This window comes from Xyrauchen texanus, chromosome 10 (assembly GCF_025860055.1).
Source record: "Xyrauchen texanus isolate HMW12.3.18 chromosome 10, RBS_HiC_50CHRs, whole genome shotgun sequence".
NCBI classification, from domain to species: domain Eukaryota; kingdom Metazoa; phylum Chordata; class Actinopteri; order Cypriniformes; family Catostomidae; genus Xyrauchen; species Xyrauchen texanus.
Window position 1 is genome coordinate 15,929,160 of NC_068285.1, and position 12,254 is coordinate 15,941,413.

Below are 12,254 nucleotides of genomic sequence, written 5' to 3' on the forward strand. Positions count from 1 at the left end.
AGGCCATAACAGCAAATAATGAGGGGTTTTAAAAAGAAGCATCAGAACAGAACGTGCCGTGCCATGGCACCATCACACTGCATTAGCATTGGAATATGTCAAGATGCCCTCAAAACCATTAGACTGCAAACTTTTCATGATCCAATCAATTCCATGGAAAACATCAAATTACAAAAGTAAAATGGGTTATAGATGCTCTCACTCTCATAGTGAATTAATGGTTTTTACATAGCTGTGCATTGGAGGGAAAACCTGATGGCCAGTCCACCCCAGATTGCACAGGTCCCACTTCCCTGGAACAAGCTCCAAACAAATTAGTGACCAGCCAACGGGAGAAGAGAGCTGCTAGACCACCCAAAAAGAAGTTCCAGAAAGCGGGACTTTACTCTGACGTGTACAAGACTAATGAGTAAGGAGCACAGATATACTGTTAAGCAATAGGATTTTAAATAAAATTCATATCCCAGGTAAATTAATTGTATCTCTCCATCCCCTCCCCCCCATCAGTCCTCGCAGTCAGCTGCTACAGTTAAAAAAGGAGAAGTTGGAATACACTCCAGGTGAACATGAATATGGCCTTCTTCCTGCTCCCATTCATGTTGGTGAGTCTATACCTGAAATAGAGCAATCATTACATTTTGCAGTGAATAAGCTTTCTTTAACATGTCAATCTGAGATTTTATCCTAACAAGCTATGACCACCGCAAACGGCGATTGCCAGGGGATTTGGTTGATTACTTGGGGTATGTTAAGACCAAATATGTTCTGAATGCAGGTGTCTCAAGATGGGTTTTTTTTAACCTCGCACCACTTCTAAAAAACCCTTCGATTTTGCATAAGACTCAAAAAGAAAAGTAAAAAAACTGTGAGACATGCTGCAACACTCATACATGCCCATCTTGCGCATGCTTTCATAGAAAAACTATGGACATAAAAATGTGAACGGCCCGTAATGCAAAGCCCCATCCATTGTGAAATCTTGTTTGCACAAAATCCTGCTCCACATAGCTGTATATTGAACATCAAATACGTTCTAATTTGCTGTAATTGTGTTATGTGGCATATTAGTATCACATTCAGTGCAGAGAGATCAAAATAACTAGAAACTTAGCAAACACATTTTAACATGACAGCCTCATGCATCACTTAATGTAGCATAAAATCACATTGCAGTTTGTTTGACAATTGGATCTTTTAGACTGTTGGAACTTTCAGCTTTTAACATAACAGCAACATATTATGAATAGATTTCAAAGAAATATTATTTCAAAGAATAAGGTGGACTTGTATTGGTATACAACTTCTTTTGACATTTATAACCAGTTGATAATATATGTCCTTATGGGCTATCAGGCTGATTAGTTATGGTTTGAGTTATGAGGTGATTAGTTTATTCAATATTGAAATGGTGCTGCCTCAAGTTAAAGGACAAAGAGATTGAATTAATAACTGCAATTTGTCTTCTGCGTTTGTCCAGGGAAATACTTGAGACAGAAACGCATCGATTTCCAGCTGCCTTATGATATCCTGTGGCTTTGGAAACATGATCAGGTAGCTTTTTTTTTAGCAACAATTCTTGCATTTATTTGACCGCTGTAATTTGTAGTTATTTTGGGGGAGGTTAAAGGAGGTAGTTCATCCAAAAATGAAAATAATTTCTCACCCTTGTCTACACCTAAGAAAGAAAGTAATTTTGAACAACATGAGGGTGAGGAGGCTAAATAATGACAATTTAATTTTATGGCTAACTAGCCCTTTAAAAAAACAGAATACTTTGCTACAGCTTGGCTTTCAGTATGGGAACAGTATTGGATAAGCATTATCTTTCTGAATCTCTTGTTTTTAACTGTTTTCAGCTGATGAAAGCATACTTATTCTTTTTTTAGCTATACAAGAGACCTGATGTGCCTCTCTACAAGAAGATCAGATCCAGTAAGATTATTTTTTTTATGTCTCAATCCCTACCTGTGTGCACAAGAGAGCTGTAGTGCTGACATGCATACGTTTCCAAAAATATACTCATTTGACAGGAGTATTGAGGGTTGTTGATTCCTTTGTGGCTACACAGCTCTCTTGTTTTTGTAAACCCATTGACTCCATTTCAAAACCTCGTGAATTTCCTCTTTTTGTTTTAGAAAGATACTTTCTAATGCAGCATCCTACTCTAGGATTGAAACACTGTATATTGTAGGGCTGGGTGATATATAATATACACAGATCAGCCACAACATTAAAACCACCTGCCTAATATTGTGTAGGTCCACCTCGTGCCACCAAAACAGCACCAACCCACATCTCATAATGGCACCATTCGGAATATGGTTACAGATAACAGTAACAGTTACAGAAATATTCTTAACCAGCCCATCTGGCACCAACAATCATGCCATGCTCCAAATCACTGAGATCAAATTTTTCCCCATTCTGATGGTTGATGTGAACATTAACTGAAGCTCCTGACCTGTATCTGCAGTGCAATGCTGCCACACGATTGGCTGATTAGATAATCGCATGGATGATTGTTGGTGCAGATTGGCTGGTTTGAGGATTTCTGGAACTGCTGATCTCCTGGGATTTTCACACACAACCGTCTCTAGAATTTACTCAGAATGTTGCCAAAACCCCAAAATGTCCAGTGAGTGGCAGTTCTGCAGATGGAAATGCCTTGTTGATGAGAGAGGTCAACAGAGAATGACCAGACTGGTTCGAACTGACAGTCTGCGGTAACCGCTTTGTACAATTGTGGTGAGAAGAATATCATCTCCGAATGTTATTCTTATATGCGGGTTGGTGCTGTTTTGGCGGCACGAGAGGGACCTACACAATATTAGGCAGGGGGTTTTAATGTTGTGGCTGATCGGTGTACATGATATAAATGCGCAGAGCTTGTGGGCTCGGGTTTTTAGGGCTTTTAGAGTAGCTCACATGCATTGTGAAAGAAAGGTACTACATGTTCAAGCATTTGCACAAATCCAAACCACTTCAAGCTATTATACATATCTACAAAGGTGGCACAGTATAACAGAAAAGGAGAAGACAGCATTTCAACAGATGTGGAATATTGTAAATTATAAACTGCACTTTCAGTGAAAATAATATATTACTTAGGACATAAATATATAACTTTTAATAAAACAAATCTAATTCTCAAAATTCTAATGATAATTCAGTATTATATTATAATAATAAACTTGACTGGGTCCCACAGTAATAATTTAGTATTATGAAATATTCAACTGGGTTCTTAAAATAAGTTAATTCATTTTTGCCTACCTTGTTCAACTTGTCCATAAAGGTAAATTATGCGTTTTATTAAGCTACTACTGTATGTATCATTGTATATCAATTATAAATATAAAAGTGCATATCAATGAAAGTCTAATTCTCCCTTGTGTCCATTAGTTGAAATACATGCCTTACTGGAAAACATGCCTTCATTATTTTAAATCGATTTTTATTCAATGCCTTAATGATATTGAATCTATTTGGCTAAAATGGCTGTTTGGATGAAATTTCCTTGGATAGAAAACAAACAAACACTTTTGAGCCATTTCAGAGCAATTACAAAATTATTGAGATATATCAAATTTTGTCAATAGGCTGAAAAATATAGTGAAAATAGATTTTGAAACCATATCTCCCAGCCCTACTACATAGGCTTCATCTCTATTAACCATAACTCACGTGCATCACACAAATAGTGCTACTCACATAGTTTCATTATTATGTTGCTAAGTTAAACCTAAATGTACATAAATACAAAACAGAAAGTTTTAATACAAAAGTATTTATTACAAAATATGTATATTTACCATAAGCATTTTTCTCGATACTTTGGAGTCATTTTTTTTTCCTGAGCTCTTCGCAATACATTCTGGGACTTTCTTATCTGAGAAGGATACTTTGCCATTAATGCTACCTTAGAATTTGTGCCAAAATGATATTTCTTAGATGGCTGTGTACTGTGTATTTGTGTTTGCATATGTTATTGTATCTTCCAGTGTTAAAGAATTATAACCCATCAGTTTTTTCCTTCTTAGATGTCTATGTGGATGTGAAGCCTCTTTCTGGCTATGAAGGCACTACCTGTAACTGCAGGGCACCTGAAGACCACATTGAGATGGGCTGTCAGGACGACTGCCTAAACAGGTAATAGTGTGCTTAAATAGCAAAGAGGCTATATCTACTCGTCTGTTTACCTACTGATGCAGTTATATTTCTCATTGGTTTCCTACCTGTCTCAGGATGATCTTTGCCGAGTGTTCTCAGAGTACGTGTCCGTGTGGTGATCAATGTGATAACCAGCATATCCAGAGGCACGAGTGGGTGCAGTGTCTCGAGCGCTTCCGGGCGGAGGGGAAGGGCTGGGGCATTCGCACCAAGGAGCCCCTACGTGCTGGCCAATTCATCATAGAGTACCTGGGAGAGGTTGTCAGCGAACAGGAGTTTAGGTAAGAAGCTTAAACACAACATATGCATAAAGCTAATTCCCATTTTTCCTTTGCCCTTCTTTGTGTCACTGTTCTAACAAGTAATCTTTCCTCACTAAATGGAAAAAATATAATGCAAATTTACAAAAATCACATTCAATCAAAACAGAAATTATGTTTAAGATACAACTGTGTGGAGCAGGATTTTGGACCATTGTGATTTCAATGTGGGCGGGGCTACTGAGGGCGACAACTGAAAAAGAAACCTAGCGACTTATAAAATGACCTGTCGTGCTTTGCCTGTGGTGGTCGCCGCTGGTTAGGACAGATATATGATTTAATGCTTGATGTGTTATGCTTTCACGCTTAGCACCTTGTCAAGACCCAAAGTTTGGTTCTCACTTCCAACCCAAAAATGTTTAAAGCATCTGTGGATGTTTCTACATTTGCACAGACACTTTTCAAAGATTTTTTTATTTGTTTTTGTTACTTTTGATTTAGTCTTGTGCCTTGTTTGGGTTTGAAATGGCATTTTAAATGTTTTTGCAACAGTTTACCAGTACATTCAACTAGTCTCTTCGCATGTTTAGGAGTCGTATGATGGAGCAGTACTTCTCCCACAGCGGTCAATACTGTCTGAATCTGGACAGCGGTATGGTCATCGACAGCTACCGCATGGGAAACGAGGCCCGCTTCATCAACCACAGCTGTGAGCCCAACTGTGAGATGCAGAAATGGTGAGTGAAACGAGACCGTTGATGAGTCACTCATGAAGTAAGCCAATAAAATCCCATTAGTTAGCGATGAGTCCAGAAACAGAAAGGTCATTTTTTACGGTGAGTCACTGGCGACGTGGAAAACCACAAACACTGAGTAATCAATGATTTTATCCTTGGAACTTCAGAAATTGTTTCATTATAAGTAATCCATGGTTATGTTCAAAAGAGGGGGAAAGGGTTTATTTTAGTATTGCCTGGAAACCTATACATTACTAGTGTGCCACACATAGTCTACTGATCATTTCTCTCTCTCTCTCTCTCTCTCTCTCTCTCTCTCTACTCTTTGCTCTTTTTGTTACACTCACACACACTGACACCCACACACTAGACTGTGCTTGTCCGCTGGATGGTGGCGGATCATCCATCTTGTCACAGAAGAGCGATTAACTGTAGCTTGTGTTGGAGGGTGCGGGACACAGCTGTGCTGTCCAGTAGTTCACTGTTCGAACACACACACATACTGCATCTTTGCCTAAATGGGCTCATTCTACCTTATTGCATAATGTGCAGGACTCAGCCTAGTTGTTAAATATCAAGTCCACGATGCTTGATGTTGCTTGACATGCTAATAACTTTAGTCCTTTTAAGTTCGAGGCTTTTGAAACCCAAATTAAATTTAGCTGCAGTATATTAAAGCAGTGGTTCCCAAACTTTTTACAGTGTCATACCCCTCCAGACTAGTGATGCACTGAAATGAAAATTCTTGGCTGAAACCGAAAATTCTGGACACACTGGGCCCAAACTGAATATGCCGATTTTAAAACGAGACTTTGTTTAACTAAAGGCTGTAAGTGATTACACTTAGAACATAACATTACATTAGTAGGCTTAAACAACTTTTAAAATATTGGATTTAACTCTATAAATAAAATAAATGTCTGAAACAAGCACATCTTTACCCTTCAAAGTAATAATAAAGTGCTTAAAAACACACAACAAAAGAACAAATGCATATTTTCCTATTCCACTAGTTTTCCTTGTATCCGTCCATCATTGATGTTGTCATTATTGTCGCGAGTGGGAAAATAAACGGGTTTCTCTTTGACAGAGTCACTCACTGATCTAGTTTCAGGTGAAAAGTGTGAATTTGCGCGTATGCACGAGACTGCAAGTGGATGTCGAGTGATTCGGACTCTTCCATGTGTTTGACAGCACTGATGTAGAGCGTGACTGGGCTTGAACAGTAGGTGGGGTTATTTGATCGCCGAGTTCAGATGTGACTCATGATAAGCAGCCTCTGCACAGCCAGCACAGGAGAATTCTCTTTATAATGCGCTAACAACCTAGAAAGCGATCGCTTAATCTCTTCTGGGAATGTGGACTTTAGTGAGCAACTAACTGCACAATTGCATTTGAATTTAACACAGTATTCATTCATGAACTTCAGTGAGATATTTTGTGCTGTTGTGCTCGTTCGAGAGGCCACACACACATACTATATAAAGAGATGCGTGCGTCTCAACTATAAGCAGTTACTGTCAATAGCAATTTATCATCAGTCATCAGCCACTGCATGTTTACATTAAATGTAATTATACCAGGATCTTTTCACATAAACATTGCATTTTCCCCATGTCAGTGTTCCAGTTACCAGATTTTTTTTTTTGCCTATATATTCATTGAATAAATGGTTTTGTATACTGGTATAGATTTTTGCCAATAAAAGATAGTTCCAAAAAGCAACTATTGGCACCGATTAATCGGTAAAACCTCTATTTTAAATAGAATTGTTTTTTGTGTAAACACCCACTAGATTGATGTCTTTGACCTTTGCACTGCGTTTTGCTGTTTTGCATCTTGCACAGGAGCACCACGTTTATAAGCTGTATAAAGTTGAAAGATCTTGAACTTTAAAAACTCTAGACACCTGCGCTCTGTTCCATTTCACTGTGCTGTATCAAGGTTTTTTTTAATGCAAGAATGCGTTTGTTTTGAACAACCCCTTAAAGGAACATTCCGGGTTCAAAACAAGTTAAGCTCAATCGACAGCATTTCTGGCATAATATTGATTAACACGTAAATGAATTTTGACTCGTCCCTTCTTTTCTTTAAAAAAGCAAAAATCGAGGTGGCAGTGAGGTACTTTCAATGGAAGTGAATGGGGAACATTTTTGAATGTTAAAATAATCACTTTTTCAAAACAAAAGTAAAGCCACAAGACATGAACAATATTTGTGTAAACATTATTTTAGTGTTATAAAATCACTTACTAACCTTTTCTGTGTAAAGTTATAGCCAATTTTACAACTTTGTTGCCATGATGATGATATTTTTGTGGTTATCAACATTACGCCACAAATGCTGTCAAATGAGCCTTACTTGTATTGAACCTGGAATATTCCTTTAAGCATACTTGGGGTCAGAAATTCGAACTCTAACCCTAAGAATGAATAAAAATAATAGCGATGTGTTCATTAAAAGAAATTCAGCCAAGTAATTTAGTTTATTAGCATAACTGTAGGTTGTTAATGGTTACAAAGCAGCTTGCCACATTAAAAGAGATTGAATGCATGATTGGCTATTTTGCAGCTTCGACCATGGCTTTTCCAACTAAACTTTAGAGCTGAAACTGTGCTTTATAATTTGGTTTTAGGAATTAAACTAAAGTTGAATGTTGAGTTTTAATCAGGAATCTCTCTCTCTCTCTCTCTCTCTCTCTCAGGTCAGTGAATGGAGTGTACCGTATTGGTCTGTTTGCTCTGAAAGACATCAACAGCGGAATCGAGCTGACATACGACTATAACTTCCACTCCTTCAACACAGAAGAACAGGTATGTTGGCAGTGTTGCAGTCACCCACGTCCTACATGTCAGGAACATAACTGTCTGGAGCATGTATATGCATAGGCACACACACCTGTGTTTCGTAGCAGATGCTTGTACATGTTGAGTACATCATTCGTCCAAATCAGTGGTGCTGAACTCTAGCCCTGATACAATCCATCACAGCTACTTTATTTTGGCAGAGGATGAAACAAGCCTCTTGAGTTAATGTTAAGAACATTTTGTCATAATGATATCTTCGATGGAGCTTGAAACGCTAAATTACATGTGTGTTCTGAAATGCTTATTATTAAAAACAATATTAAACCGCATTTGCAATGCCTAATGTGATGTGACAAATATTACTGTAACGTGATATATTTCCAACTAAAAGCAGAATGTTCAGTAGGAAATAATGGGACTTTTCCCATGCACACTGCTTTAAGTCAAGTCATTTTTAGAGGTGAAGAAAATGAATGCATTCAAATAAATTAATTAGTTTGCTTTAGAATATAGTGCACTGATGAATCAGACACAACAGGACTGAAGATACTTATTAAGAAATTAAATATGGTCTATTTTTATTTATTTATTGCAATATGACAGTTTTGGTTTAAATGTATTTTCTTACCAAAGTGACAATTATTCTGCAGCCTTGATACAAAACAAATAAAAGCTTGAAGGCAAAAAAATGCCAACAGCAACAATGTACCTCTTTGATGTTTGACATTGGACATATCGTGTTTTTTCTTACCGAATAGTAATGTTTCTCTGTCCTTGTTGCTATGCAGCAAGTCTGCAAGTGTGGCTCGGAGGGTTGCCGTGGCATCATTGGTGGTAAGAGCCAGCGAATCAATGGGCTGCCTGGGAAAGGGGGTGGAGCCCGGAGGCTGGGGAGACTGAAGGAGAAACGCAAGTCCAAACACTCACTTAAAAAACGGGTATGAGAGAGAAAAGGCCAGTTTTTATTTATTTAAAAAAAAAAATGTCATCCAATAGTACTCTATTACTGTTATTTAAAAAAAACTAAATGAGATGTAATACAATTTAATTACATTTTTTGTGTTTGACCCACTAAGGAGGAAGAGTCCAGTGACAGCAGCAAGTTTTACCAGCACCTTTTAATGAAGCCCATGTCTAACAGAGAGAGGTAGGATCCATCATACGCTCTTTATCTTTGGGTGGCTGGTTTTAAATGGGCCGTATTTTACACTTATCTAGTATTTAATTTGTTCCTAGAATGCCACTGTAAATTTATGACTTCTTTTTGTAAATGACACAGTCAAGATCTTATTAAAACTCTCTTATTAAAAATTTCCTCTGATCTTATTATTTGTTTAATTCAGGAACTTTGTGTTGAAACATCGAGTGTTCCTGATTCGGAACTGGGAGAAGATGAGGGAGAAACAGGAACTTCTGAAGAGAGAGGGGGACCGAGAGAGGGACAGTAGTGGCCTCTCTCTTTACACTCGCTGGGGAGGAGTCATCAGGGATGACGGCAACATCAAATCAGGTGAGTGTGGGCATGCACGCAAACATCGTTTTGTTTGACCAATGAAATGAATGCAAGTTTGTAATTTCTCCACTTCGATTCTTCATACTAATTAACTGATACAATTGAATGTTGGGTTTTTTCCAGATGTTTTTCTGACACAGTTTTCAGCACTACAGACTTCACGCTCCGTACGCACGCGCAGACTTGCGGCGGCCGAGGAGAACACAGAAGTTACACGCACAGCACGCCTGGCACACATCTTCAAAGAGATCTGTGATATGATCATGAGCTACAAAGGTAAGCACAGACCCTTCGTTCAAACAAACACCCTCTCACTACACATAACTTTGAACAAATTAAATGAAATTACAAAGTTTTGATTTTGGTTTCATCAAAGATGTTGATTTTAATCTCACTTCAAATTTCTGAATTTAGTGTCAGCGCTTTTTTTTTGTTATTACTTAGTGTCACGTTTTATTGGGACTTGCTCGCGTACACACTAGGGCAGGTAAATTTAACACGGGGAAAAAAATTCTTCTTTTTTTTCTTTTTTCTTTTTTCTTTCACTTCCTGAAACTTCATGCCAAAGGAAAAAGGTGTCCGAGGTGTTCCTGGCAGGCTACTCAGCTTTACAGGCTCAGATTAGGGTGGACAATGGTCAAAACTTCACTAATGTTTTTCCCCACTTTCTGTGACTAAAATTGGCAAATATAAATGGAGGTACTCACTTGACTGCACATCCTAGCACAGAAACTGATTTTGTGGAGAAGGGCACACTTCTTCATTTCGTGCAAAGCATGTCCCAGGCATAATAAACACAGGAGCGTATTTACAGTATTTAGAATGAAGACTTGACTTCACAAGCAGTGAACCAGGCATGTGAGAGATACAGGCAAGCTGCTGTATTTCTTTGTATCGCCTCTAAATGTGCAACTACTGTGGTCTGAACCACTGACAATTGCGAAACCGTGCGAGTGAGACCCAGTGTTTCTGTGTTTAAGATTGAGAAGGACCTGGCCATTCAGCAAGCTGCAGACAGGTATACTTGTAGCAGGGTTTATACAAGGTGCTTGTAGGATTGAATTTGGCTTTTTTTGACATTTTTACCAAGAGGTGCTTAAAAAGTGCTTGAATTATAGAAAAACGTTTGGGCAGTGTTGTTCAGAATGGGCCAATCGCAATAAATTGTTACTGGTTGAGGATTTAAAAAAAATATTTAATAGATACAGCTGTGGTGGATTTCATAAGTATGAATCCTTGCAACTCTGTTTTAATTAAAAATTACTCTCCAGAGTGAAAAAATTCTCCATTGAGATGGAAAAGGTTCTGAATTTGAATGCGGATCAATGGAGGATTCAGTTTTGTGAGCTGCCGCGTAAAGAAAGCTTTGTGTCTCACAAAACGGGTTGTTTCTGACAACATTTTGGTCAATATCAAAATATGCTGACAAACATGTCCCTTGACTGTTTTAGCCATGATAAAGCTTTCAAATAGCCAAAAAAAAAAAAAATATATATATATATATATATATATATATATATATATATATATATATATTTGAATTGCCTGAAAAAAATCCTTGTCTCCTTAATCTGGTACACCACTCCCATGACATTATATGTTTATTTATTACTGTTTTAATACAAGCATTAGTGCAAGGCCGAACAAGTGTGCAAAAAAGCAAAACAAAATAATTAGTAATAATTTAAATATTTAAATAAAACTTTTATTGTCCATTTTGTCCAGTTTCATGTACAACAGTAAAGAGAAGACTCAGGGGTGTAGGACTTATGGGAAGAATTGCAAAGAAAAAGACACTTTTGAAACAGAAAAACAAAAAGAAAAGGTTTGAGTGAGAAAAGAAACACAGACATTGGACAACAGATAATTGGAAAAGAGTGTTATGGATCTGAACCCCATTGAGCTTTTGTGGGATCAGCTAGACTGTAAGGTGCATGAGAAGTCCCCGACATGACAGCCACATCTATGACAAGTGCTACAGGAAGTGTGGGGTGAAATGTCACCCGAGTATCTGGGCAAACTGACAGCTAGAATAACAAGAATCTGCAAAGCTGTCATTGCTGCACATGGAGGATTTATTGATGAGAACTCTTTGAAGAAGTTTAAGTTCTGATTTTTTTTTTTTACAAATTGTAATAGTAATTGTTCACATTATTAATGCTCTGACTACACATTGTGATCAGTTGAATGCCACTTTGGTGAATAAAAGAAACCAATTTCTTTCCATAAGAGCAAAATCTGTACATTATTCCAAACTTTTGGCCACCAGTGTAAATCTTTTTACAAATAACAGCGTCACTAAATATCACCAAAGGGAGGTTTTGTTATATTTACCAAACTTCTGGTGACAAATTTGTCTCCAAAGTATAGCTAGAGTAAACACGCACACTTAAACAGCTGGAGACCAGAGGCCTGTACCATGAAGTTCAATGAACGAACTCAAGGTTTCAGGATTGGTTTCATGTTGAGAAATTCAAATCAATCCAATCAGGTTTAATTGGTACCATGATGCGGCTCATCAACTTTGTCAGTCAATTCAGGCTTTGATTCTGACTTTAAAATGAGATTACGCACTAAGATTAGATTATGCACATGAATGAGTGACGTTTGCAGGACACAACCAATCGTGTGAGAACACACTTCTTAAAGCAGATGATAATGAAAATAAGAATTTCAATTCATTTAAACTGTGCAAAAGACATTTAAAAATATATATATACAAAACATATAAAATACATGTACACAGAGAGATTTCTCAAGAGAAATC

General features: G+C 37.5%; 1 protein-coding gene across 1 annotated transcript in view; it reads left to right on the forward strand.

Annotated features, from left to right (window-relative positions):
- The window catches only part of LOC127650286 (histone-lysine N-methyltransferase ASH1L-like), a 54,069-nt gene that overhangs the window by 26,074 nt on the left and 15,741 nt on the right, over window positions 1-12,254 (forward strand). Inside the window, exons 6-17 of the mRNA XM_052135604.1 lie at window positions 233-409; window positions 508-602; window positions 1,478-1,551; window positions 1,887-1,932; window positions 4,041-4,149; window positions 4,245-4,451; window positions 5,021-5,167; window positions 7,872-7,980; window positions 8,763-8,912; window positions 9,051-9,121; window positions 9,318-9,484; window positions 9,611-9,763. Of these exons, the coding sequence (XP_051991564.1) occupies window positions 233-409; window positions 508-602; window positions 1,478-1,551; window positions 1,887-1,932; window positions 4,041-4,149; window positions 4,245-4,451; window positions 5,021-5,167; window positions 7,872-7,980; window positions 8,763-8,912; window positions 9,051-9,121; window positions 9,318-9,484; window positions 9,611-9,763 (1,505 nt within the window). The remainder of the gene's footprint in view (window positions 1-232; window positions 410-507; window positions 603-1,477; window positions 1,552-1,886; window positions 1,933-4,040; window positions 4,150-4,244; window positions 4,452-5,020; window positions 5,168-7,871; window positions 7,981-8,762; window positions 8,913-9,050; window positions 9,122-9,317; window positions 9,485-9,610; window positions 9,764-12,254) is intronic.